The sequence below is a fragment of the Nansenia antarctica genome (assembly GCF_963989245.1).
Source record: "Nansenia antarctica genome assembly, chromosome: 7".
NCBI lineage: Eukaryota > Metazoa > Chordata > Actinopteri > Argentiniformes > Microstomatidae > Nansenia > Nansenia antarctica.
The window spans coordinates 54,680,358-54,703,305 of NC_137677.1; the positions used below are offsets into that span (position 1 = coordinate 54,680,358).

The 22,948-nt window shown below is 40.5% G+C and overlaps 3 protein-coding genes across 3 annotated transcripts; 2 read left to right on the forward strand and 1 right to left on the reverse strand.

Annotated features, from left to right (window-relative positions):
- The first annotated feature begins 710 nt into the window (after positions 1-710).
- gpr155a (G protein-coupled receptor 155a) lies at positions 711-9,121 on the forward strand. Its single transcript, XM_080537130.1, has 16 exons — positions 711-736; positions 1,782-2,281; positions 2,903-3,302; positions 3,767-3,938; positions 4,066-4,221; positions 4,971-5,054; positions 5,220-5,340; positions 5,515-5,599; positions 5,685-5,775; positions 5,889-6,084; positions 6,486-6,578; positions 7,038-7,168; positions 7,789-7,884; positions 8,253-8,317; positions 8,487-8,624; positions 8,914-9,121. The coding sequence occupies exons 2-16, from the start codon at positions 1,855-1,857 to the stop codon at positions 9,107-9,109; spliced, it is 2,451 nt and encodes an 816-aa protein (XP_080393256.1). The 5' UTR covers positions 711-736; positions 1,782-1,854; the 3' UTR covers positions 9,110-9,121.
- Positions 9,122-9,126: 5 nt separating this feature from the next.
- scrn3 (secernin 3) lies at positions 9,127-13,781 on the reverse strand. Its single transcript, XM_080537129.1, has 8 exons — positions 13,650-13,781; positions 12,950-13,106; positions 12,642-12,823; positions 12,275-12,474; positions 11,957-12,169; positions 11,652-11,814; positions 11,376-11,556; positions 9,127-11,080 (listed from the first exon to the last, which is right to left on the reverse strand). Exons 2-8 carry the CDS (start codon positions 13,103-13,105, stop codon positions 10,919-10,921), a joined length of 1,257 nt encoding a protein of 418 aa, XP_080393255.1. The 5' UTR covers position 13,106; positions 13,650-13,781; the 3' UTR covers positions 9,127-10,918.
- A 128-nt stretch (positions 13,782-13,909) lies between these two features.
- cirsr (corepressor of RBPJ and splicing regulator) lies at positions 13,910-20,210 on the forward strand (the record flags this gene model as incomplete). Its single annotated transcript, XM_080536927.1, has 11 exons — positions 13,910-14,048; positions 15,020-15,114; positions 15,532-15,605; positions 16,260-16,273; positions 16,417-16,469; positions 16,562-16,610; positions 16,780-16,900; positions 17,708-17,814; positions 18,222-18,307; positions 18,428-18,930; positions 20,206-20,210. Exons 1-11 carry the CDS (start codon positions 13,977-13,979, stop codon positions 20,208-20,210), a joined length of 1,179 nt encoding a protein of 392 aa, XP_080393053.1. The 5' UTR covers positions 13,910-13,976.
- Between the last annotated feature and the right edge of the window lie 2,738 nt (positions 20,211-22,948).

Consider the following 22,948-nt stretch of genomic DNA (forward strand, 5'->3'; position numbering starts at 1 on the left):
CATTGACCACCATTCTAGTCAAGGTTGTTGTTGTTTTTGTTGTTTTTTTTACCACCATTCTAATCAAGGTATTTTTTTCTAATCAAGTTATTTTGTTTTTACTCAATTGTTAGATAGTAGGGTACTTTTATTCATCTTTAATAAAGCATTTCGATTGAATAAAAAATGCTTCTTAACTGGATGTCTGTTGGTTTCTGTCTCTATCTGCAATAACTTTGTAAGTTGGTAGCATTGTGAAAAAATCTAGTATCAGTTTATTATGATGATCAGCGTTTTTTTTTTTTTTTCTTCCCTTGAACCTTATGCAATGTTGAGGTCTTGAATACAAATCGTGAGCTTAGAATTATAAAGTTCTATCTCCATTTAGGGCAGTTCAGAGATATTGAGCGTCAAAGTCTTTACATTCCATTATGTTTTGTGAGATGGAACCTTTGTATTTTATGAATTACTAACTCAAAAATGTCAACATTTTAAAAATAACACCACACAGGCATTAATAAACACCTGATGGATCAGATGATGTAAAAAACTCAATTTTGACAAAAAGGGAGATAGAACCTTATAATTCTAACGTCACGAAATACTATGCAGCGTTGGGCTCTTGAATGCGCATTTGAACGACGTTCAAGAGCCACGTGAGAGGCGTCATTAGTACTGTCATGTACTAACATACTGTCAAACAAGTTGGCATCATTTGGCAGTGAAGTTGACATGGAGCAGCTAGACACAGACACCTGTAAGTTAACTAGTCTGTTGTCCCTACTTACACACTGTAGTGTACACTTTGGATAGAGACAACGCAACAGCTATATGGCTAAATCGCGTTGTTACTTATTTATAGATAATCCAAGACAAGTACTGTTAGTAGCTGATTCTGTTTCTAGCTCCAACAGAACAAGGTTAGTTCTTGGAGGCTTTAGCTAATAATAAGTAGCGTGTTAGCTAGCTAGCTAACTTATTGATCTAATCAAGTCACCGACAACTTCATGCTATATTATAATAGCTAGTATGTGGGGTGTTATAATGTTGTTGGGTTATTTGAAGAATGACACATCATTTTTGCCGATATTTGGAATTGTATCTTAGCCTACTTGTGATGTGGTGGTGCAGTGATTTCTAGCTAATGGCAACAAAACACTTTCATGGCCATATGCTTTACTTTCCCTCTCCTAGTGAATGTCTTGACTAGTGAACATTTGTAAAATAAAATAAAATGTGGCAATCGTATATGTGCTTTGAATGTGTTATAGCAGTACAGCTAGCCAAGTAGCTCATTTCGGACAATACTCTTACTATTAGGTTTGTTAGTACATACATGCGTATATTTGTTTTAAGTGATATGTCATTAATTACAAGTACTAGTCAACATTTCGTGACGTTAGAATTATAAGGTTCTATCTCCATTTTTGTCAATATTGAGTTTTTTACATAATCTGATCCATTAGGTGTTTATTAATGCCTGTGTGGTGTTATTTTTAAAATGTTGACATTTTTGAGTTAGTAATTCATAAAATACAACGGTTCCATCTCACAAAACATAATGGAATGTCAAAACTTTGACGCTCAATATCTCTGAACTGCCCTAAACGGAGATAGAACCTTATAATTCTAAGTTCACGATTTGACTTTCACGTTATGCTAACAGTAGAGAGGACATGGCGTCACTGACTATGATAATCACTGAATATCTTCTGAATACTGTACACAGGCTCAAGGGACTTGATGCAATTGCACTGGCAGCTCATTGTTGACTGACTTTCATTTGTCATTTGCATTATCAGGCAGTGACACCAGCCATCATATCAGTGTGACCAGGCACCAGAGCTGATAACGGAAGGCTCTCAACCTCCTACAATGGAAGACGCTGCCAACAGCAATACACTCAACATGACGTATGGGGGCCTGGATCCCTCAGCCACCCCTCCCACAATGTCCATTGACAAGCTTTTCCCAGCGCTCTTGGAGTGTTTTGGGATCATTTTGTGTGGATACATTGCTGGACGAGCAAACATCATCACATCCACACAGGCCAAAGGGTTGGGGAATTTTGTATCCAAGTTTGCCCTCCCAGCATTGCTGTTTAAGAACATGGTGCTATTGGACTTTGGTAATGTCATCTGGCCATTTCTGTGGAGCATTCTCATCGCCAAAGTGTCGGTGTTTTTCATTGTGTGTGTGCTTACGCTGCTGGTTGCCAGTCCTGACAGTCGCTTCAGCAAGGCTGGTCTCTTCTCCATCTTTGCCACTCAAAGCAATGACTTTGCTTTGGGATACCCTATTGGTGAGTGTTTTACAGTATGTGTCTTTCAATGGACTTGACTAGTTGAGTTACAAATTCTTCTTTGCAAAGGCTGGGAAAGTTGCAAATAAGCAATCCAACAGGATTCGAAAAGCAATGTACCTGATTTTTCATGGCCAACATGTTTTTCAGGGCCAAAAATGAAAATGTCTAGAGGGGCCAAGTCAATCTCCAGATTTAAATCCAATTGAACATGCATTTCATTTGCTTAAGGGGAAACCTAAGGCCAACATACCTAAAAACAAACAACAACTGAAGATGGCTGTAGTACAGGCCTGGCAGATTATCATAGAATATATACCCAGCGTTTGGTGGGATCAATGGGTTGCAGACTTCAGGCGTTGTACATGCAAAGAATTTTCGACCAATTATTTAAAATGAGTGCTTTATTTGGACATCATATGATTTTTTTCCCAATCAATTTAGAGCCATGAAATACAGGGAGTGTGCTTTTGACCTCATAGTAATTGTTTGATTTCTAATCCAAACTGTTGATGTATAGAGCTAAAAGACGACTAAATGGTTCCTCTTAAGTATTACCAATACTTATTAAGGAGGAAGCTGTATTCTCTTTCATTCTTCCTATCTTCCTTTTCTTCACAGTTGAGGCCCTTTACAAGAACACCCATCCAGAGTACTTGCAGTACATCTACCTAGTGGCCCCAGTGTCCCTTATACTCCTCAATCCCATTGGCTTTGCCTTTTGTGAGATCCAGAAGTGGAAGGACCAGAGGGACCAGCAGCAGAGCAAGCTCCAGATAGTGGGAGTTGTCATCATGCAGGTTATGATGAACCCGATTGTGTTCATGGTTGTGATTGGTATCATTGCCCACTTCAGCCTGGGTCAGAGGATTCCTGTGTTCATGGAGGAGTTTGTGGATGGCCTGGGCAACTCTTTCACAGGAACGGCTCTGTTCTACTTGGGACTCTCCATGGTGGGCCAACTGGGAAAGCTCACCAGGTCCACAGTCGTGGCTTTGATCCTGCTCAGCGCAGCAAAGTTGTGAGTGGACTGGTGTGCTTGAATTTGAGATTATATATAATAATTTTAGAATATAAGATTATAACATGTAGGATTTATTGCACTTTTACCTGAGATGTTCTAATGTTGTACATCCTTTTACCAATTTTCCATGTATTCATATCATATTATAATTGTTTGAAGACTTTTCAGTCACGTTTTTGGTCATATATGCTGGTCATATTGTGTCAGTAATTTTGAAACATAATGTAAACCACATCGGCTTCTAATTAGATGTTTATGTGAATATGAGACTTGCCTTGGGGCTAGGAACAGTAAGGGCGTGTTAACAACATGCATTTATCCTCTGGTTGGAGGATGACTCAGATCTTCCACTTCTGTTGCATAAAATGAAAGGACCTGAAAGGTCTAATATCTAATGCATGACCATGTGTTACTTATTAACTTATAATGTAACTTATTAACACATGTGTTTTGTTCCTAAGGTTGTTGATGCCTCTGATATGTAGAAACATGGTGGAGCTCTTGGACAATGACGGCAACAGCAACTCTCTCAACCACTCCAGCCTGTCCAACTACGCCTTCCTCTATGGAGTCATCCCTACCGCACCTAGTGTGGCCATCTATGCCGCTCACTATAACATGGAGCTGCAAGTCGTAAGTCGCCTAGCCTCTCCAATATGGACAGAAATGACGGCCATTTGAAGACATGGGCACCTTCCTAGTTGTTTCAGCAGGTGATATCATGTTGTTGCCTGTTTCTTGTGTTTGGTTTTACTAACAGGTTACGTCAGGCATGGTAATAAGCACGTTCCTCTCAGCTCCAATTATGTATGTTTCTGCTTGGTTGCTGACTATCCCGTGGATGGACTCCAAGCCGCTGATGGAGGCTCTGCAGAATGTCAGCTTCGACGTCAGCATCGTCAGCTTAGTTGCCCTGGTGAGTGTTCGCCACGTCCGTCATTGTGAAAGAAGGACTATTTTTTATTAATGTATCAGTCTATCTGTCTTCAGTAACTGGCTTCATGCTGGTAGTTCCTTTTTTGTTTCATTTGTTCACTCTCAGGGTGGCCAGATTTCAGAAAATGATCACCCTCAAGTAGGGAACTACAGTATGTTGATTGTACTTGCCTCACTGTTCACCTAATCCTATTCATACTGTGGTATTTGGGGCACGTAGATTAGCAATGAGAGAAGTGCTCACTAACACAGATTTAAACTAATTTGTGAACAACATTTTAAAGAAATAGGCCTTTTGTCTACATAGAAAAAGTCTCAGATCTTTGATTTATTTTGAACACTCATGAAAAATTGGAGCAAGTGTTGCATTTATATTTTTGTTCAGTCTATTAACTTACATTCACATTTGACTAAGTAAGTGAATCATCTGTCCATCAGTCATAGCAAGTAATATAAGTATTTTGTGCAAGAAGTCAAGGAAGAGCAGGAAGAGCATAAAACGTGGTATTAGGAAGTTACAAACTAGCAGCAGGATGGCTGGTCTGTTGAATCATAGACACCTGAGGTTTACTTCCTCCTATACCACACTCTCAGTTTCAATTATCTAAGGAACTAGGTACTGTACACATTGCTAGGAAAACAGCTCAGATAATGCACCTACTATCTGATGTGGTGTTATACAGTACCTACTGTCTGTCTGATGTAGAGTCCAATATATTTGTGTTACAGGTTTGGACAATAGCTGTGATGTTCCTGACAAAGAAATTCAAGAGACTACCTCACATGTTCACAGTCAACCTGTTATTGGCACAGGCACGGCCCTTTATCTTGATAGTCAATTTACACTACATACTACTGTACATAATAGTCCAGTCTATCAATGAAAATGAATAATTCTAAGAAATATCACAGTCTGTGCTGTTGTGTTGTCATTGCTTGCAGCTTTTATATTTACATTTGTTTTGTCTTTGTATCCAGTTTCTTGCTTGCATTGGTATGATCTTGTGGAACTTTGTCGTGAGGCAAGACAGCTTCATAGGACAGGTGTTAACATTCACGCTGTTGTACGGATCACTGTACAGTACTTATGTATGGCCAGGTATGTCCGTTTGTTATGCACATGGCCACTAAGATTATACCACCATTCTATTTAATTGTTACAGTATGCTTCTGTGTTCTGTGTATATTTAATGTTAACTTAATGGGTTTATAAGATAACGGTGTAATGGCTATTCATGACACCCTGGTCCTACAGTATGTTTTGTTGTTTTAGGTCTGATAGCACTTTCACTTGTGCTGATGAAAAACAACGGGGAGCTGGGAGTAACGCCAGGCATCTTGGTGATTGTAGGTTGGGGGTGAGTCTGGAGTTGACCATGACTGTTGGATGATAAGGGAGCTTTTGTTGAATGTGCTACTCAGATGCAGTCTTTATGTCCACAGGGTCCCAGCCCTTGTGGCTGCAGTCTTGCTCCTCTCTGGGGAGAAGATGCCTGACACCATTGATTCTGCGTTCTTCTATGGGAGATCCCAGGTAAGAGACACTGAAGAAAGAAGACTTGAGTGAGGATTTGAATACAGATTTAAAGGTTTGTGAAATGGTAACTCTCATACATAGAACACTTTAACCATCTTTGTCTTTGTCAGGTCATCTGCACCACTGTTGTTCTTGCTCTCAGCATAGTCCTGACCGGGGGTTCTTTGATGGGTCTCAGCCGATGGACATGGAACTACCAGGTCCTGGAGCAAGACTCTGTGTTAGGAACCACAGAAGACCTGAGACCCCAGAATGGCCCAGAGAGCCAGACTGAGACAGTTCCTTCAGCAGGAAGCATCAACAAAGGTATGCTTCCTGTTCTGTTGCCTGCCTGGATTTATGACAGGATGTTTGAGTGGATGTATTTAATTTCAAATCAATTGCATCTGTAGGTCCTTATAGGATGGCAGTTACATTACAAAGGGTTGTCAAGAAACCCATGTGGGTATGTGCTGTTAATAGCAAAGCTTAATATTATTAATCTGACTCCCAAGTAATTTAGTTAATAGTATGTGCGAAGAGTTGAGTTTGTGTTGATTCATGCAAGATGTCATGTTAGAACGAATCAAATGAGGCTTTAATAATACAGAGAGAGAGAGAGAGAGAGAGAGAGAGAGAGAGAGAGAGACGTAGTCCTCTACTTCTGTACTTCTACCCGTCTTCAACCATAGTATTTAAATTAAGAATGACTTGCTCTGTGTTATCAGATTGCCATATGTGTGACTGTGCCCCGTTCCAGCCCATGCCTGATATGATTGTCAGCAGCACAAACATGAATGACACCCCCTCAATACAAACAGGTAGTGCTTTTATCTTAAACCCCTTTGAGTCTATATTTTAATGTTGTTATTATGTAATATATTGCTGCTTCTTGTCTACACGTTATGTAAGATGTTGTTCTACCTAAGCTCTCTCTGTCTCAATGTTATGTTTAGATCTTTGTTTGAGCAATCAAGTCTAGTCATCTAAAAATCCACAATGACTAAGGCCTAAGGCTGTGTTGCAACTTTCCATTGAACCTATTCATAGACTCTGCTCCCAGTGTTCATGTTACCTCTTTACACAATTCAATGGCTTATGAAAAGTGGCCATTACTCCACTATCTATTACACCTTTATTAAATAAGTAATTTAATCAAAAGCATTGGACTGAAAACCATGGAAACCATACATCATGCCAAATATTTTCAGGTATTTAAAAACAAGGGGTCTGAAGTGTTTGCAGTTAATTCAGTCTATGTGCTCTGCTGCCCCCCTCAGGTCAGTGTGGGAATGTCTGTACGTCAGATGTCTGTGTACTGGCCCAGGAGGAGCAGCTACATCAAGTGTCAGACAGACAGGTGGCCCGCCATGTGCTTCTATGCCTGCTACTGACCATCAGCCTGTTTGCTGTGAGTCACACACTATCTATAGTTTCGAAAGCCAGGGGACACCCAGCAGAAAGTAGCTACAAAGGGCTGGAAACCAGTTTGAAATTAGACATTAAACCAATCAAATACCTTGCTTGGGCGGAGGTAAAAAAATAAATAAAATAAAACGTTTTTCCTTCAGGTTTTCTTCAATGTTGTTGCAAGCTAGCATATGCAACAACTCTCAGCTAAATAGTCAGAAAAAAAATCATAAAAACATAGCAACCATTGTACGGAAATGTGGGGGGAGGGTTCTTGGAATGTAATATCCGATGAAATTGCGAGTATATTCTCCCATCGCCCCGTCCAGTTCAATCCAATCTAAAATTATCCAGACCTCCAAAAGAGGCGTGAGAACAATGTGATTTGGAGGCATGGCTAGGCGAGACTAGGATCAGATGAACTACAAGCAAGGGTGTGTTTAAGATGGGTTGCCACTCAAGGTTAAGATTAAACATAAAGTCTAATCGTGATGTCACTGCTATACACCATGTGAAACTGAGGTTATAGGTTGAGATATTCATGGTCCTGTACATTTTAGATCCGTTTTTGGTTAGTATGTTGATGTTCCCTGGTTGACTCACAGTTCTTCCCATTGTTAGAATCTCTCAAGCTGCCTGTGGTGGCTGTTAAATCGTGTTCCTGGGAGACTCTACCTGGAGCTGCAGTTCTTCTGTGCTGTGGCCAACTATGGACAGGTAGGACATACTCCCTGAAGACAACAGGATTTGGAACTGCTGTGTTTATTCAATAGTGGCGGTTACAATACAAACGGTTATAATCAGGCATGATAATCGCTCACCTTTCGGCGAAATTCGCCGTTTTGAATCCAAAATAGGTGACCTACATTCATACTATTATTTTTTTTTGTGTGCAATCTTGTAATTCTGCATGTGACCACCACTAGAGTAAATCTAAAATAAATCAGATATGAGCACATGGAAGCAAATTTTTCCACAAAAAATGTTTTCCGCCGGGACCGCCTAGCAGGTTCCGGGTCTCGTAACCTTCTCACCTTTTTCACCCCGACCCATTTTCATGCCTGTATAATGTGTTCTGTTCCCAGGGCTTCATTTCCTTCGGGGTATTTGGGCTTGACAAACATTTGATAATACTGCCATTTAAAAAGAGGTAAGCCGCTCTCTGAAGTCTTTCCTAAGATCTAGTTATATAATATGACTTGTAGTAAAACAAGCTATTTATTTGTTTTAACTTCATATTAGTGAGGTTACTGTAATGAGTTATCTAAGGGATAAGTAGCCTTGTAATGTTTTTTTATTTTATTTTTGGATGTGTCCAGGATATCCAAACTGTGGAATGGAAGGAAGCAAGAGGAACAGACATCATCAGCAGTATCCAATGATATCATGATGACCTGCTCTCAATTCACCAAGTACCACAAAGACCAGTGTGTCCAGGACATTATCCACAAGAAGAGGTGAGGGTCGAGCCAGGCATAGACACCAGGGTGGATCCTCTACAGTGCTGCTCTGCTTTGGCTGTGCAACCAGTATGTTTTAACTAATATTGCATGATGGGATTATTATTACTAAATCAGATTATTAGATTTGACTCTCGTATGCATTGGCGCATGAACTTTGCTCAGCAAATCTTTCTTGCTTCTCTCTTTTGTGGGCCATCCGTTTGCCATGCTATCATTCTCGTTTGCCACGGCAGCTGTGGGGACATCTTAACTGGCCTGTGGGTGAAACCTTCCTTTGACTCAGGTGTGGGGAAAGGACGGTAGTGGAGACTTTTCTGGGCAGTGAGCTGGTCGACTGGCTACTGCAGGCGGGTCTGGCACGGGACCGAGGCGAGGCACTGCTCTACGGGAACCAGCTGCTGCAGGGAAGGGTGGTCCAGCACATTACCCAGGAACATGACTTCCAGGATGACAACCTGCACTACCGCTTCCTAGCGTAAGGTGGGACTAACTGTGTCTGGGATTCTGCCTCCTCAGCCTCTGCTAGGGGTTTTCTAAGGCACTGGATGACAAAGGGATCAGCTACCTAACTAGCAGTATTAACATTTAAAGGTGACTTGAAGAGTCTGCTGCCTTTTTTTGCACATTGAAATATGCAGTCATAACAAACAGTGAGCATGTGTTAGTTTTGTTTTATGTTATCCAAGGGAATGTTTTACTTGTGCTATGCATTATGAGATTTAACAATTGCCATAGGCAGATACCGTATGAATGTTCTACCATATTATGGTCTTCACACACATCTACAGTTTATGCAGACCACCACTGTGTCATGTTTGAGTCACAGAAGCCAGCACTGGATGCTGTCAAACATGACGAGCCTGTAGCTACACTGTATGTCTTTTAGCTTTTATCGAGTGGCTCTCCATAAAAGCTATAATGATTTTGTTTTTAGAATGTTTCCTTTTAATTCCGATGAAAGAATGATATCTATCAGTTAGACCTCAGGAAGTGCAAGTGCAAGTCTGCAACACAATATTTTAGTCTGAGATCTATGAATATCATTTTGCCACTTAAGTTGAAAAGTAGATATATTTTTAATAAATGTCAACGTTGATCCTCTACATTTTATGTATGTTGGATTTTTCTGTATTTAATGTTGGGTTTAACTTAAATGCCAGTCCTACTTTATACCTACCCAGGTTGGAAAAGCAGTCACACAAAATGGTTAGCACACACACATACAGGTTTTTGCTAACTAGCTGGGACATTGCATGTTTTCCGAAATAGGCAGCTCACAAAAAACTGACTAGGTTGTTCCATTTCACAGTTTGTGTGTTAGTAGGCCCATCAGAGACCCAAATGTATGTGCACAAGCACTGAAAAAGTTAGTTTTTCATAATATGGGACCTTTAATAACTATTGTTTGTTTGTGTGAGAGAGTGAAAAGATGTTCATAGTAAATTCCAGTTATTACTGGTATTACAGTTTGCTGGGAAAAAAATACCAAATGTGCCACATAGCTGACTGTTTATGTGTGTCTGGGTTAAGGTTATGAAGTGATGTTGCATTGTTTTACTAAGCACTAATTAATAAGTTGGTGGGGTAATGGTGGTCGAGTGGATAGTGAGTTGGACGGGTGATCAGAAGGTCACTAGTGTGCCCTTGAGTAAGGCACTTAGCCCTAAGTTACTCCAGGGAGACTGTCCCTGTAATGTCTAATTGTAAGTCGCTTTAGATAAAAGCATCTGCTAAATGGTTACATGTGGAATAAGTAAATTTAGTCATTTTCACACCTGAAATTATGAATGTCTGTTTATTGGTTTGTCAATGTGTCTGTCTTACATGTCACTTGACTAAAACAGAATGTACTATGGCACTTATGAAGTCAACTAATGCGGCATGTTCTTCCATAATTGCCTGCTGTTTTCTTTTAACAAATACAACTCTGATCTGTTGTACCTCTAAGTTATGTGACTCCATTCATAATTGTCATATTTGTTGCAATTCTGTACTATATTGTTTGACATTAATTATGTCTTGTTCTGCATTTCTGTATCTGAAATTGCATAAAGATTTCTGCATACAATTGGGGGTGATGGGTAGACATTTCATTAACAGAATCTTCAATTGATATTGCTGTTACTTACTGTACAACTGCCAATCTAATTAACAGATGGTTCCTATTATTTTTAGCAAACAAAAGAAAAAGATATAACAGGCTTTAATTTTCACTGCGTTGTATCTAAACTATTTGTTTAGATGGTTTGCAGGGGTTGATGCATTTGAGTAGTATGAGGCCGCATTCTTCAACTTTTGCTGTACACACTTATCTCCTCCAGAACACAGTTTGAAAACAGGTTTACAAACAATGTAGGGTCTTCAATACCACTTGACAGAAGTTTCTCCATCTCAGCCATCTTCTCTTTTTCTAACTGTCTCATGTTCTGCGTGATCCTTTTTCCTTTCTCCTAAAAGGAATGACACAATATTAGACGAGAATATGCTCCCAATTGAGTGATGAGATCAATCTTGAACATTAAATAACTGAAGATAATATGCTTCATTTGTATCATTTCACTCTTCAAATTACTGTAAATGTGTGTTTAACTCAACAAATTCCCCCAAATTCTGATTATCAAGAATATACTCTGACAGATTATTCTGATCTCTTCTCTAAAATCATACTGCACATACATTTTCTACATACAAACATATACTGTGTTTATTTTATGATTAATCAGTAAATAGAGTTTGGTTCCGGACCTTGCAGGTCTCAATGATGTTTGCCACCACCTCATGTTTGAGAAACAGTGGATGTTTGCGATCCGGCTTGCTCTGGAAACGGGGTTTCTTCTTCACAGGATCATCTGATCCATACCAAGGAGAGCAAGTATGCTTCAACTGCAGAATGTCCTTCACAAAGACGAAGGGTTTGAAAACCGACCTGTTAAGTGACAAATGGCTTTACTATTGCGTTGCAAAACGAATGACATTGAGTAGAAAGGTGTAAGCAGTGACCAGCTCCGTATGGTACAGTACCTTTCGGGGTCAGGGGTACCAGTGAAGTAGTGCACCCCTGGCATGGCTGGATCCCTGGGTACAACAGACACCATACTTCCTGTTGTCATGAACATCCCCTCCATGTTAATGCCACTCTCCTTGTCCCTTAGGATGTCCATCATCGTCTCAGCTGAGATGTGTCCTAAATATAGATTCACTATGAAATATCGGTATCATATAGGCCTAATGTGGCTTTCTTACTGACCTGTTGATGTTCGTGCCTATTCATTTTCTCAGGCCTTTTATTGTCATGCTCAACATATTTAAGTAAGTACAAGTATTACCTTTACTTTTCTCCAATAGATTCCGCCCCTCACAGTATCTGCTGCCAGACGCCTCTATTCTGGCTGTGTTCATGAAAGAGTACACCTCGGCGAAACTGAACTGTGTCTCGCCATCCCACCAGCCTTGGTTCTTGGCATACTCTCTCATCGCAGGGTGCTCCTTGTCAATCTTGGTGGTTATGGAGTACTGATTGGAGATATTACGATATCCATCTAGAGGGGGTTAACAAACATGATCATTAAAAAACATTTAGCCCTACGGAATGTGCCCTTGTATAGGATGCTCAACACACTGCTAATGGTTTGTAATCAGATTACCTTCCACTCGCTCTGCTGCCCAGTACTTCCCTGCCGTCTCCAGCACCCAGGCCTCGGTCCTGTCTGAGATGAGGAAGCTGTTGTGATAGGTGAAGCCAGACTCATCCTCCATGCAACTTCCTCCCTGGCCATGTTTCTCCAGCAGATCAGTAATAACATCAACAGCCTTCTGAGCAGACTCCGCTCTCTCCAGACCAAGTCTATAAATACAAACCGATCATATTACATATTACTTAATATGGCTGCAATCTCTGTTTGATAAGAGCAATGTATTTTGTTCCAACTAATACATCCAACATGTTAGAAGAGTGATGAACTACACATGAATCAGATGCATATCCTATGAAGTCAGCTCGAGGAGAATCACCTGACCAGATCCATGCCAAGAAGAGCCTCCTCCTCATCAGCATTCTCTCTGCCCCATACAGCCTCATTTCCAATGCACACCTGAAGTTCGTTCGCCCCCATTTCGGCCCCCCACAACCAAGCTGGTCTGCTCAACACAACCGCATAGGTATGGGCAGCCTGGTCAATCTGTATGTACGTGCACTAGTCACGTAGGAGCACAGACAGAAAAGGGGAGACATTTTTTTAAATTGTGTTTACTGTTGGATCATGTAACATTTTCACATCACCAACCTGACAACACACAGAGGTCTTACTATGAAGACCTACTTCAACTTTCTCCCCTGCACCATGGTCTCTGGTAGGGAAGTAGACCACCTCCTGGACCTCATCACAGGGCCTGTCAGAGTTCTTCCCAAAGATGATACACTGTCCCTCAGTGGATGGGGGAAGAGCCACAAATGTGTCACAGGAAGATGGCTTCATCCTGGTGGATTTTAAACATAAAACAGCAATTCTGTTAGACATTTTAGAACCAAGCACATAATAAGGATCAAATGCACAGGAACCTGGATATTACTGGTCAACTGTGTTACTGTAAGATCTACGCTGTAGTGAAAATACCCTGCTGACAGATAGCAGCTACTTACTAGCTAAAAACTGTGAAGGCCCGACATGCACACAGCTTTTTCCCCACAGCCATCCGGCTCCTAAATGCCGCTGCCCCCCCCTGACCTGACCCCTATCTATCTATCTATCTATCTATCTATCTATCTATCTATTTATCTATATCTACCCTCCCTCCACCCCCACCCGGAGAACTTTGGACTGTCTGGATATGAACACTTGAACACTTGATCTCTGCACTTTATATTTATATTATTTATGACTCTTGCACTATGATGTTGGTTTGCACTGTCTTGTCCTGTCTTGCACCTGTCCTGCTGTAAACCGTGCTCCACTGTCCCAAACCAAATTCCTAACATGTTTACATGTCATGGCAATAAAGTCTTCTGATTCTGATTCTTACCTTTCACTCCCGTCCTAAAAGTCTTTGGTCACTACAGACAGCGTGGCACCGATATGTGTCCTGATCTGGAATAAACTTTCGATCTTACTTTCTTTTCCACTACATTATACAGAGCAGACGACTCAATGCGTGTCGACTGAAGCCTGAAGTCAGCTGGTTCAAATAACCACATGCTGATTGGTTCTCGTCACGCTGACGCACGCACGTCTTGTTAACCGGAAGAACAGTGTACCTACGCACGGAGCATTTGTTTTGTGTGTGTACATAGCATTACATGCCCATAGCAATCCAGCATTTAGCGTTAAATCCTCAGATTAATCTGCAATCATGGGGAAGTCGTTTGCTAATTTTATGTGCAAGAAAGATTTTCACCCTGCATCTAAGTCTAACATCAAAAAGGTAAGAGACAGATCTTAGCTGAGATGACCACACCAGAAGGTTGTCAAGATCATTTAGACAGCTAATCAAGCTATCTTAGCTAGCTAACTCATTGGTATTTAAACCCATTAAAACAATAGGATTCAAACAATTTACTAACAAGAGCATAACTAAACATTTAAGTAAACATTTTCTACCTAGCAACCCATTTGATGGCGTGTTGTGACTGTCAAAAACTTGAAGAAGAAGTAGCTAGCTAAACTAGCAGCTAGGCTAATTAAATCAGCTATAACGCCACTGGCACTGTTGATTGGAATATTTTCAAATGATTAAATATACGCCTTGTTAATGTTGAATATTTCACAGATTATTTGTTTATTTACATTATCTGTTTTCTATTGTTGGTAAATATGTAAATACGTAAATACATTTGATTTAATTTAAAAAATATATTATATTAATATTGAAGTTAACTGCAGATTATTAATTATTAATCTCTGAGTATTGGAGAAGGGGTAGGATTAAATAAGCTTATGCTTCTTCCTACTCCTTTTCGGACATGTTAAGTAAAGTGTTTTTTGTTTTGTTTTTATTTTTTCTTGTTTTTGTTTTGTTTTTTGTTGTTATAACTATTTCTTTTTTCACATGTTCGAAATAAAGCTTTCATTCATTCATTCAATATTACTTAATACAAGCAGGAGAGTAGAGAAACTGTATACGTCAGCATAACCAAATCAATAGCAATATTCAATTGTTTGCTTTTGTGGTCATAATAATAATAATAATGTAAACAAATAATCTAGTAGAGTTTAAATCTTGAGCACAACCGGAGTTTTCGGTCTAGGACTCGGAGTCAAATCCCAGAAAGCATTTGCTCCATTGTTTACGCTTTGTTGGTGGCCCTGCATGAAGAAATCACTCACATTGTCGACAATGCTTTTCGTACGTATAAGCCTAAACATTGGGTTGCCCTTATAATCCTTCTTTTACAGGTATGGATAGCAGAGCAGAAATTGACCTACGAGAAGACCAAGCAAGAGGATCTCATGAATGCTTATCTCAAAGAGCAAGACGTATACAACAACAGGTTAGCATAACATAAACATAATATTCCAGATTAATCGTTTTGTTTTAAGACGAAGCCCACAATTATCCACATTTGTTCTGCATTTACTGGCTGTTAAGTTACAGTTGGCTGAGATTGCAACAGTTTAGTCTTAGATTCTACAATACACTGTATATTTTTTTCTTGCTTTTTAAATATGTTTTTAGGCCATTTTTGCTTTATTGGGATGGAGACAGTAGAGCTTGACAGGAAGGAGGGTCAGACTCAGAATCCAACCAGGAACCTTGCGATTATGTGGTGTGCGCATTAGAGTGCTACACCACTAAGCACCCCAGTACAGTGTATATTGACCAGATTGTGTTATTGTTTAATCAATGTCTATTCGATCTCTATATGTCAAACATAATATGGTGTCCATTAATAAACTCTCTTTCCTAGAGTGTTGATGGGAGATGATCGTGTAAAGAATGGTCTCAACTTCATGTATGAGGCTCCACCTGGGGCAGCAAAAGGTAACTCCAGTGACCTTTTGGTTGATATGGGCATTTCTTACTCTACTATGTACTAAGAAAGCAGCGTCAGTTGGGGTAGTGGTGGCGCCACCCAGTGGATAGTCAGTTGCACTGGTAATCAGAAGGTTATGAGTTCAAATCTCACCTGGGAACACCACCACTATCCACTTGTTAAGTCGTGACGTGTTTCCGGGGCCAAAGTTGGCTGAGGCGCTGTCTTCGAAATGGAGAAATAATAATAATAATAATAAATTATATTTATATAGCGCTTTTCCGAGGCTCAAATACCCTGACAATATGGAGAAAACGGGAAAGTGCCGTGTCCCTTGTTGAATGAATAGATCCGAGTCTAAAAAACGATTAAACTGTCATTCTACCACTGTACTTCACAGGTACTCTGGTGCGGGGAATTTCTGCTTTGAACCCGGTTATGGCTAAACGTCACTTTTGACGTCAGACTTAACAAGCGGACAGTGCCCTTGACATTTAGGCAAATTTAGGCCATAAATAACTCCAGGGAGACTGTCCCTCTAATCTCTAATTGTACGTCGCTTTGGATAAAGGTGCTTAATGCTAAATTGTCCAAATCAAAATCTAAGCATCATTTAAACAAAATGTTTTCTTTCTTTCCCATATTCTACCCCTGTTGAGAAGAAGAGACAAAGGAGGTAAAGTATCGCATATTCTATATCTGTTGTGCTTTTAGAGACCTAGATGGTTGCATCATTTGTTTCTGTAAGCAAGCAATGCTATGTTGGTAAGTATCTCACATCACAGTAAAACATTATCTTTTTTATTTTATTTTTTACAGGATGGGGAATCAGAATACAAGTTTGAGTGGCAAAAGACAGCTCCTCGGGAGAAGTAAATTATTCCCTCTGAAGAATACAACATTCCAAAATGATTGAGTACAACTATTAGGAGAGCTGTTCTAACTTTCTCCCTCTCATATTTAGGTATGCAAAAGATGACATGAACATCAGAGATCAACCATTTGGAATTCAGGTGCATACATAACCTTTTTTGCATAGATTACCGGTAAATGCTGTTTTCACATAGATGTGAAATGCAGGCTTTCCTTTCCATGCAGGCTTTCCATTCCAGTTGCTTCTGTTCTGTTGAAGTAGTATGACTGGTGGAATATATTACTAGTGTAATGATCTGTGGTTCTCAGGTGCGCAACGTGAGATGCATCAAGTGTCACAAATGGGGCCACGTGAACACGGACAGAGAGTGCCCTCTCTTCGGCCTGTCTGGCATCAATGCCAGCTCTGTGGCCACAGATGAAGAAGCAGGTACGTTACCAACATAGATTTCAGAGTTCAGTTTAAACTAAGGTGTAGTTATCAATTTAATGTACATTTTTCACACAATCCTCTTTCTTTGCTTGCTTCGTCTCTCTTTCATGGTTGCTTTGTTATGTGATCTTCACTGCAAAGCATATTCACAAGTCACAAGAGTGCCTAAACTCAGTATCAGTATGATAGGATTCATGACGATTTACCTTTAAATGTGATCCAGTCAACCACACAAATGGGTGGCGACTTATAGTACTAATTCTTCAAAATACTGTAGACACAAGACCTAGATATACAAATACCGATTTAAATATGGTAAGACATACACATTAATGTTCAAATGTTTTAAAGATTCTCAATGTGTTTATTATAAGCAAAAATGAAATAACAATGTCTCGTTACAACCGTGGATATTTCTGGGAAGTCAGGCAGTCTGGTTGCCATCTCTCCCCCGGTGTCTACTCCAGCTCCAGGAGCTGAGCTGATTCAGACCCAGGCAATCAGGAAGTTGAGTAGTAAAGTAATGTGTTTACTGTGGGAGAGTCCTGCGCATGGTGTTGATGGTGGAGTGCTGTAATGGGGCCCCTCCTGTGCCGGAAAAAAATGCAATTATTATGTATTCTGATTCTCCTAACTGCTGCTTTGGTAGAATGATATTGTATGATTCGCTCAGCCAGAAGAGGAGTGAGTTGATTTAGTGTCCCTTTCTGTTAACAAAGCCGCCCCTGTATTCCCCACTGTGGAGGCAGTGGTGGATGTGGCCAGACATCAATGGGACTTTGAGGCTGTGATTTGTGCTAACAGGTCCGTCGATGCACCCCTCTGAGTTAATGGCGGAGATGCGAAACAGTGGGTTTGCCCTGAAAAAATGTGTCCTTGGGAGAAATTCTACTGTTTGTGATCCATCGCAGGTAATCGTCCACCACCCACCTCCCACCCCCTGAAGAAAAAGACCAACAATATCCATGGTGGATCCCTGGTCTAAATGTGATTGCTGCAAAATGACCAATTATCAGAGTAAACCACATAGCTTTTCCAGTTGGAGCAAGTTTAGTCAAGTGGGAAGATTTGATGAGACTTAACTGCTAAAATGATAGGAGTGTAAGACCACCAGATGCAGTCGTATATAGTTTGTAGTCGTCCCCCCCGCCCCACAAGTAGAAATCAGTAGAGGTTATTCTTTTCCTATTTGCTTCACCTCTAGCCATGTATGAGATGCCTCTTTGCACTTTATGTACACACAGTTTGTCAGCATTGATGTGGGTTATATATTACTTAAATTGTCTGTTTGATTTATGAGTGCTGTATTGTGCTACAGGAGTATGTTGCCAGTGAAGAAGAGGAGGATCCAGAGGTTGAGTTCCTCAGGTCTTTGTCCACCAAGCAGAAACAGAAGCTCCTCAGGTAAGGAGCGCAGAACAATGCAATTGTTATGTTTTTGACGGTGCTGATTGTAAGATATAACCACATGCACTCACAAGAACTCACATGGAGGCCTTTATTATTTATGTTGTTGTTTTCCAGGAAGTTGGATCGGCTAGAGAAGAAGAAAGAAAAGAAGAAGGGCAAAAAGCAGAAAAAGAAGAGTAAACGAAAGCAGAAGAAAAAACAGGAGAGTAGTGACACCTCAAGTAGTAGTAGCAGCAGTAGCAGCGACAGTGACTCAGACTCCAGCGACCATGGCCACTCCATGAGCAAGAAGAGAAAGAAGAAGGACAAGAAAAAAGACTGCAGTGGTGATAACAACACTGAGAGAGAGAAAGTCAAGAGCAAGACCCACAGGAGCAGGTCACAGAGTCCCCAGAGCAAAAAGCATGACAGAGGGGACGGACAAACAAGGACGGAGACAGGCAGGAGAGAGAGAAGAGAGGACAGTCCAGAGAACAAAATGAGGAGGGAAGACGGTCAGGAGAGACACAGACACGACAGCAGGGAGAGGCAGCGAAACGGCTGCTTCAAGACTGGCCCAGACAGAAGCAGGAGCCGTGAGAGAGATAGGGAGGAGAGAGGAAAATACAGGGAGGAGAGTGGAAAAGACGGGGGGGAGGAGAGGGGAAAAGACGGGGGGGAGGAGAGGGGGAAAGACAGGGAGGAGAAAGGTAAAGACAGGGAGGAGAGAGGAAAAGACAGGGAGGAGAGAGGAAAGGACAGGGAGGAGAGGGGAAAAGACAGGGGGGAGGAGAGGGGAAAAGACAGGGGGGAGGAGAGGGGAAAAGACAGGGAGGAGAGAGGAAAAGACAGGGAGGAGAGAGGAAAGGACAGGGAGGAGAAAGGTAAAGACAAGGAGGAGAGGGGAAAAGACAAGGAAGAGAGTAGAAAAGACAGGGAGGAGAAAGGAAAGGACAGGGAGGAGAAAGGTAAAGACAAGGAGGAGAAAGGTAAAGACAAGGAGGAGAGTGGAAAAGACAGGGAGGAGAGAGGAAAAGACAAGGAGGAGAGTGGAAAAGACAGGGAGGAGAGAGGAAAAGACAGGGAGGAGAGAGGAAAAGACAGGGAGGAGAGAGGAAAAGACGGGGGGGAGAAAGGTAAAGACAGGGAGGAGAGAGGAAAAGACAGGGAGGAGAGAGGAAAAGACAAGGAGGAGAGTGGAAAAGACAGGGAGGAGAGTGGAAAAGACAGGGAGGAGAGAGGAAAGGACAGGGAGGAGAAAGGTAAAGACAGGGAGGAGAGAGGAAAAGACGGGGGGGAGAAAGGTAAAGACAGGGAGGAGAGAGGAAAAGACAGGGAGGAGAGAGGAAAAGACAAGGAGGAGAGTGGAAAAGACAGGGAGGAGAGAGGAAAGGACAGGGAGGAGAAAGGTAAAGACAGGGAGGAGAGAGGAAAAGACAGGGAGGAGAGAGGAAAAGACAAGGAGGAGAGTGGAAAAGACAGGGAGGAGAGAGGAAAGGACAAGGAGGAGAGTGGAAAAGACAAGGGGGAGAGTGGAAAAGACAAGGAGGAGAGTGGAAAAGACAAGGAGGAGAAAGGTAAAGACAGGGAGGAGAGAGGAAAAGACAGGGAGGAGAGGGGAAAAGACAAGGAGCGCAGTAGAGATGAGGGGAAAGGTAGAAAGGAGAGGCATAGAAGTAGAAGCAGGGATGGAGCAAAGGGTAGAGTAGTGCAAGAGGGGGGTAGAAGCAAGGATAGAGGGAGGGAGAGACCAGGCAAAGGGAGGAGTAGGAGCAGGAGCAGAGGGAGGGAGAGACGAGACAGGAGCAGAGATAGAGCAGAGAGAAAAAGCTGAACAGTGTGAGTAGAATCTTACAAATAGTTCTGGGAAGGGATTTTATTTTCTTGGACTGTTTTCTCTTTTTTTCCGACAGTGTAATTGTAACTTCAAAGTTGTGATAAATCATCTGTTATTATGTGCTGAAATTGAGTGCACTATATTATACATTTAAACAAACAAGTAGAAACCCAAGTTCTAACTCGTTAGTGTCATTGGTGTTGTTATATATATATAGTGCAATGAGATCGCAGAGCTTCGAATGCAGCTGTTATTTTCCTCCAATAGAGGGCAGCAAGAGACCTGAAATAACTTAACAAAAGCTTCTTTTTTTCAGATAACTGAACTAATGTCTCTGTCCTGCATGCATTCTGTTTATGCCAGTAACCTTCAGAATATTGTAACAATACCAAAGGATGTACATATGAATCGAAATTGGATTTTAATGTTTTTTTTATTAGGCGACTCATAGCTATGTGATGTGTTTTATTTGTTGCCATTATTGTAACCGCGTTTCATTCACACAAAACTTTTGCGGCAATAGACATAAGGCTTCTGGGCTCGTGTCACAATTTTGCAGCTAGTGCCCTAAACATGCAATGTATATCGACTTTTTATTGAGTATGCCTTTAGCTTAGCTAAATGTTCAACGGTCATAAGATTGTTTTTGGACAGGACTGTACAGACAATTGTTTGCAATAAAATGTTGTATACTGAGAACTTATCTTGTTTATTTCCATGGACTGAATGTATTTAAGTATTGGAGCGTCCGCAGATGATTAGTGCAGATGCAAAGCTATTCAGGCTATATTAAGTTTTTTGTTTTTTTTAAACAATCTATGGACATGAAAACATTGTTGACATGTTTGAATTACTCGTTTGTTTTTTTCAACTAGGCCTCTAATAAGCTATAACGACGAAGTATGGAATCGAATTTTCATATGTACGCAAATATAGCCTACCTTGTGTTAAGATGTCGTGAACTGTATATATTGTATTACCTTTAGATGTATCCCAATATTTATGAAATGTAATTTTACCATTATCTCAAGAAAAATACTTTTTACGACCTTAGATGGTGAAATTCTGGACATTTCTCTCGGCTAATGTTTTGAGGAGGAGAACGGCTTGAGCAGTGAGGTGTGTCTGGTGTCCCATCATGTCGCACTGGCTCTCGTCTTTGATCTCCTTTATTGTGCCTTGAAAACAAAGATGACTTCTGCCTAATGCTCAGCAGGGAAAAGCAACAAAGCAATAACTGACAGCACTTACTGTCCGCAAACCCAGGCGTCTCATACTTAAGCATTTTGACGCACTTAGATCTTATTGATTTTAACCCCCTTTTGTATCCATTTAATTGTCAGCTATGCTCATGAATCCAAAATACTTCTTGTTTCCGATTTGAAAATGGAACACAATTCACTGGGGTGTAACAGGCTAATGGAAATAACATTTGCCCTGAAAAGTAGGCCTAATTCGACAAGTGAGCCTAAGTACAAAAAAAAAATCTGAAAGAACTAAAACAGAATTAACAAAATTAGCATTGTTGAAAATCTAAATAACCATAGGCATTGTTGAAAATCTAAATAACCATCAGATACACTTGCAACAGAAATTATTGAATAGAATGACAATTAACAATATTAAGCAATATTGGAACCAATTGGAATAGAAGGTGTATCAATTCATAGAATAGTATAGACTATTTAAATCAAGTGCAAACGGTAATGGTATGCTTTATATTTTCATTAATACACTCAAATTCGTTTTTTTTATTTTTTTTATTTTCCTCAATTTATCCTCTAAGCCAGTCATACAAAAGGAAATGAAAATAATTTTCTTCTATTGCCTTCTGGTCAATTTAACTTCCTCTTCAGGGAGAGGTTGTCTAGATGAGATGCTTCTCCCAAACGTATTCCCAGGCCTGGGCTCACGCTGTAATTATTCCCCGGGTTTTTCTTTGAGAACGGACGCTGCAGTGGGTAAGCACAAAGAAGTCAGAGAGCATCCTTGAACCCTTTCAATACAGGGGCACTGATATTCAAATAACATGCAGGAACCATTTGACTGCGCTGCGACAAGAGCATTTCAAATTCAGCATTTGCATATGGCTTTTTTACCCTTCTTCTTTTCTAAAGTTTAGAAACAGTTCCCATAACATCAAATCAAGTGTTGAGTTTCATGCAAAGCTTTAAGATATAGGTTATCCTTTTTCGTGGACTGCCATTTTTCCGTTTGACATGCAAATTAAAGCAGTTAATTTGGACAATTAGAATAAATATTCAGGGACTTTTGTCATCAAAACCCCCTCGGAAACCCCCAGATAAAGTAAAGCTGAACAAATGATGTCTAGGAGATTAATTAGATATTTGATAAGACACGAATCCCTAATCGCAAATACAAGACACATGGGGCTGTGATGTGCTCCAAGTCATAATTAATACCATTTAACAAGATTTTCATTTGGGCATGAAATGTCTTTTCCGGGGCATTAACTATTGATTTATTCCTCTGAGAAAATGCACGTCAATGTGCGATTGCCTATATCAGCAATGTATGATTGATTTATGTAACACTCTTATGGAACACTCTAACCTATCTACATTCACGTATGGAAATCGTAAATATTTACTTTTTATCCCCTCAAATAAATGTCCTTTGTTTATAATGTATTTTCATTTCGGATTATGAAAACAAATGTGTGCCACAAAGTACTGAAACATTCCCATCACACGACTACTGCTTCCGTTTTTAGATCCTTTTAATTATGACAAAATGAAAGGCTTATACGTGTGACTTTATACAAGTAAACATTTATATATTTTTAGCAAAGAAATAAA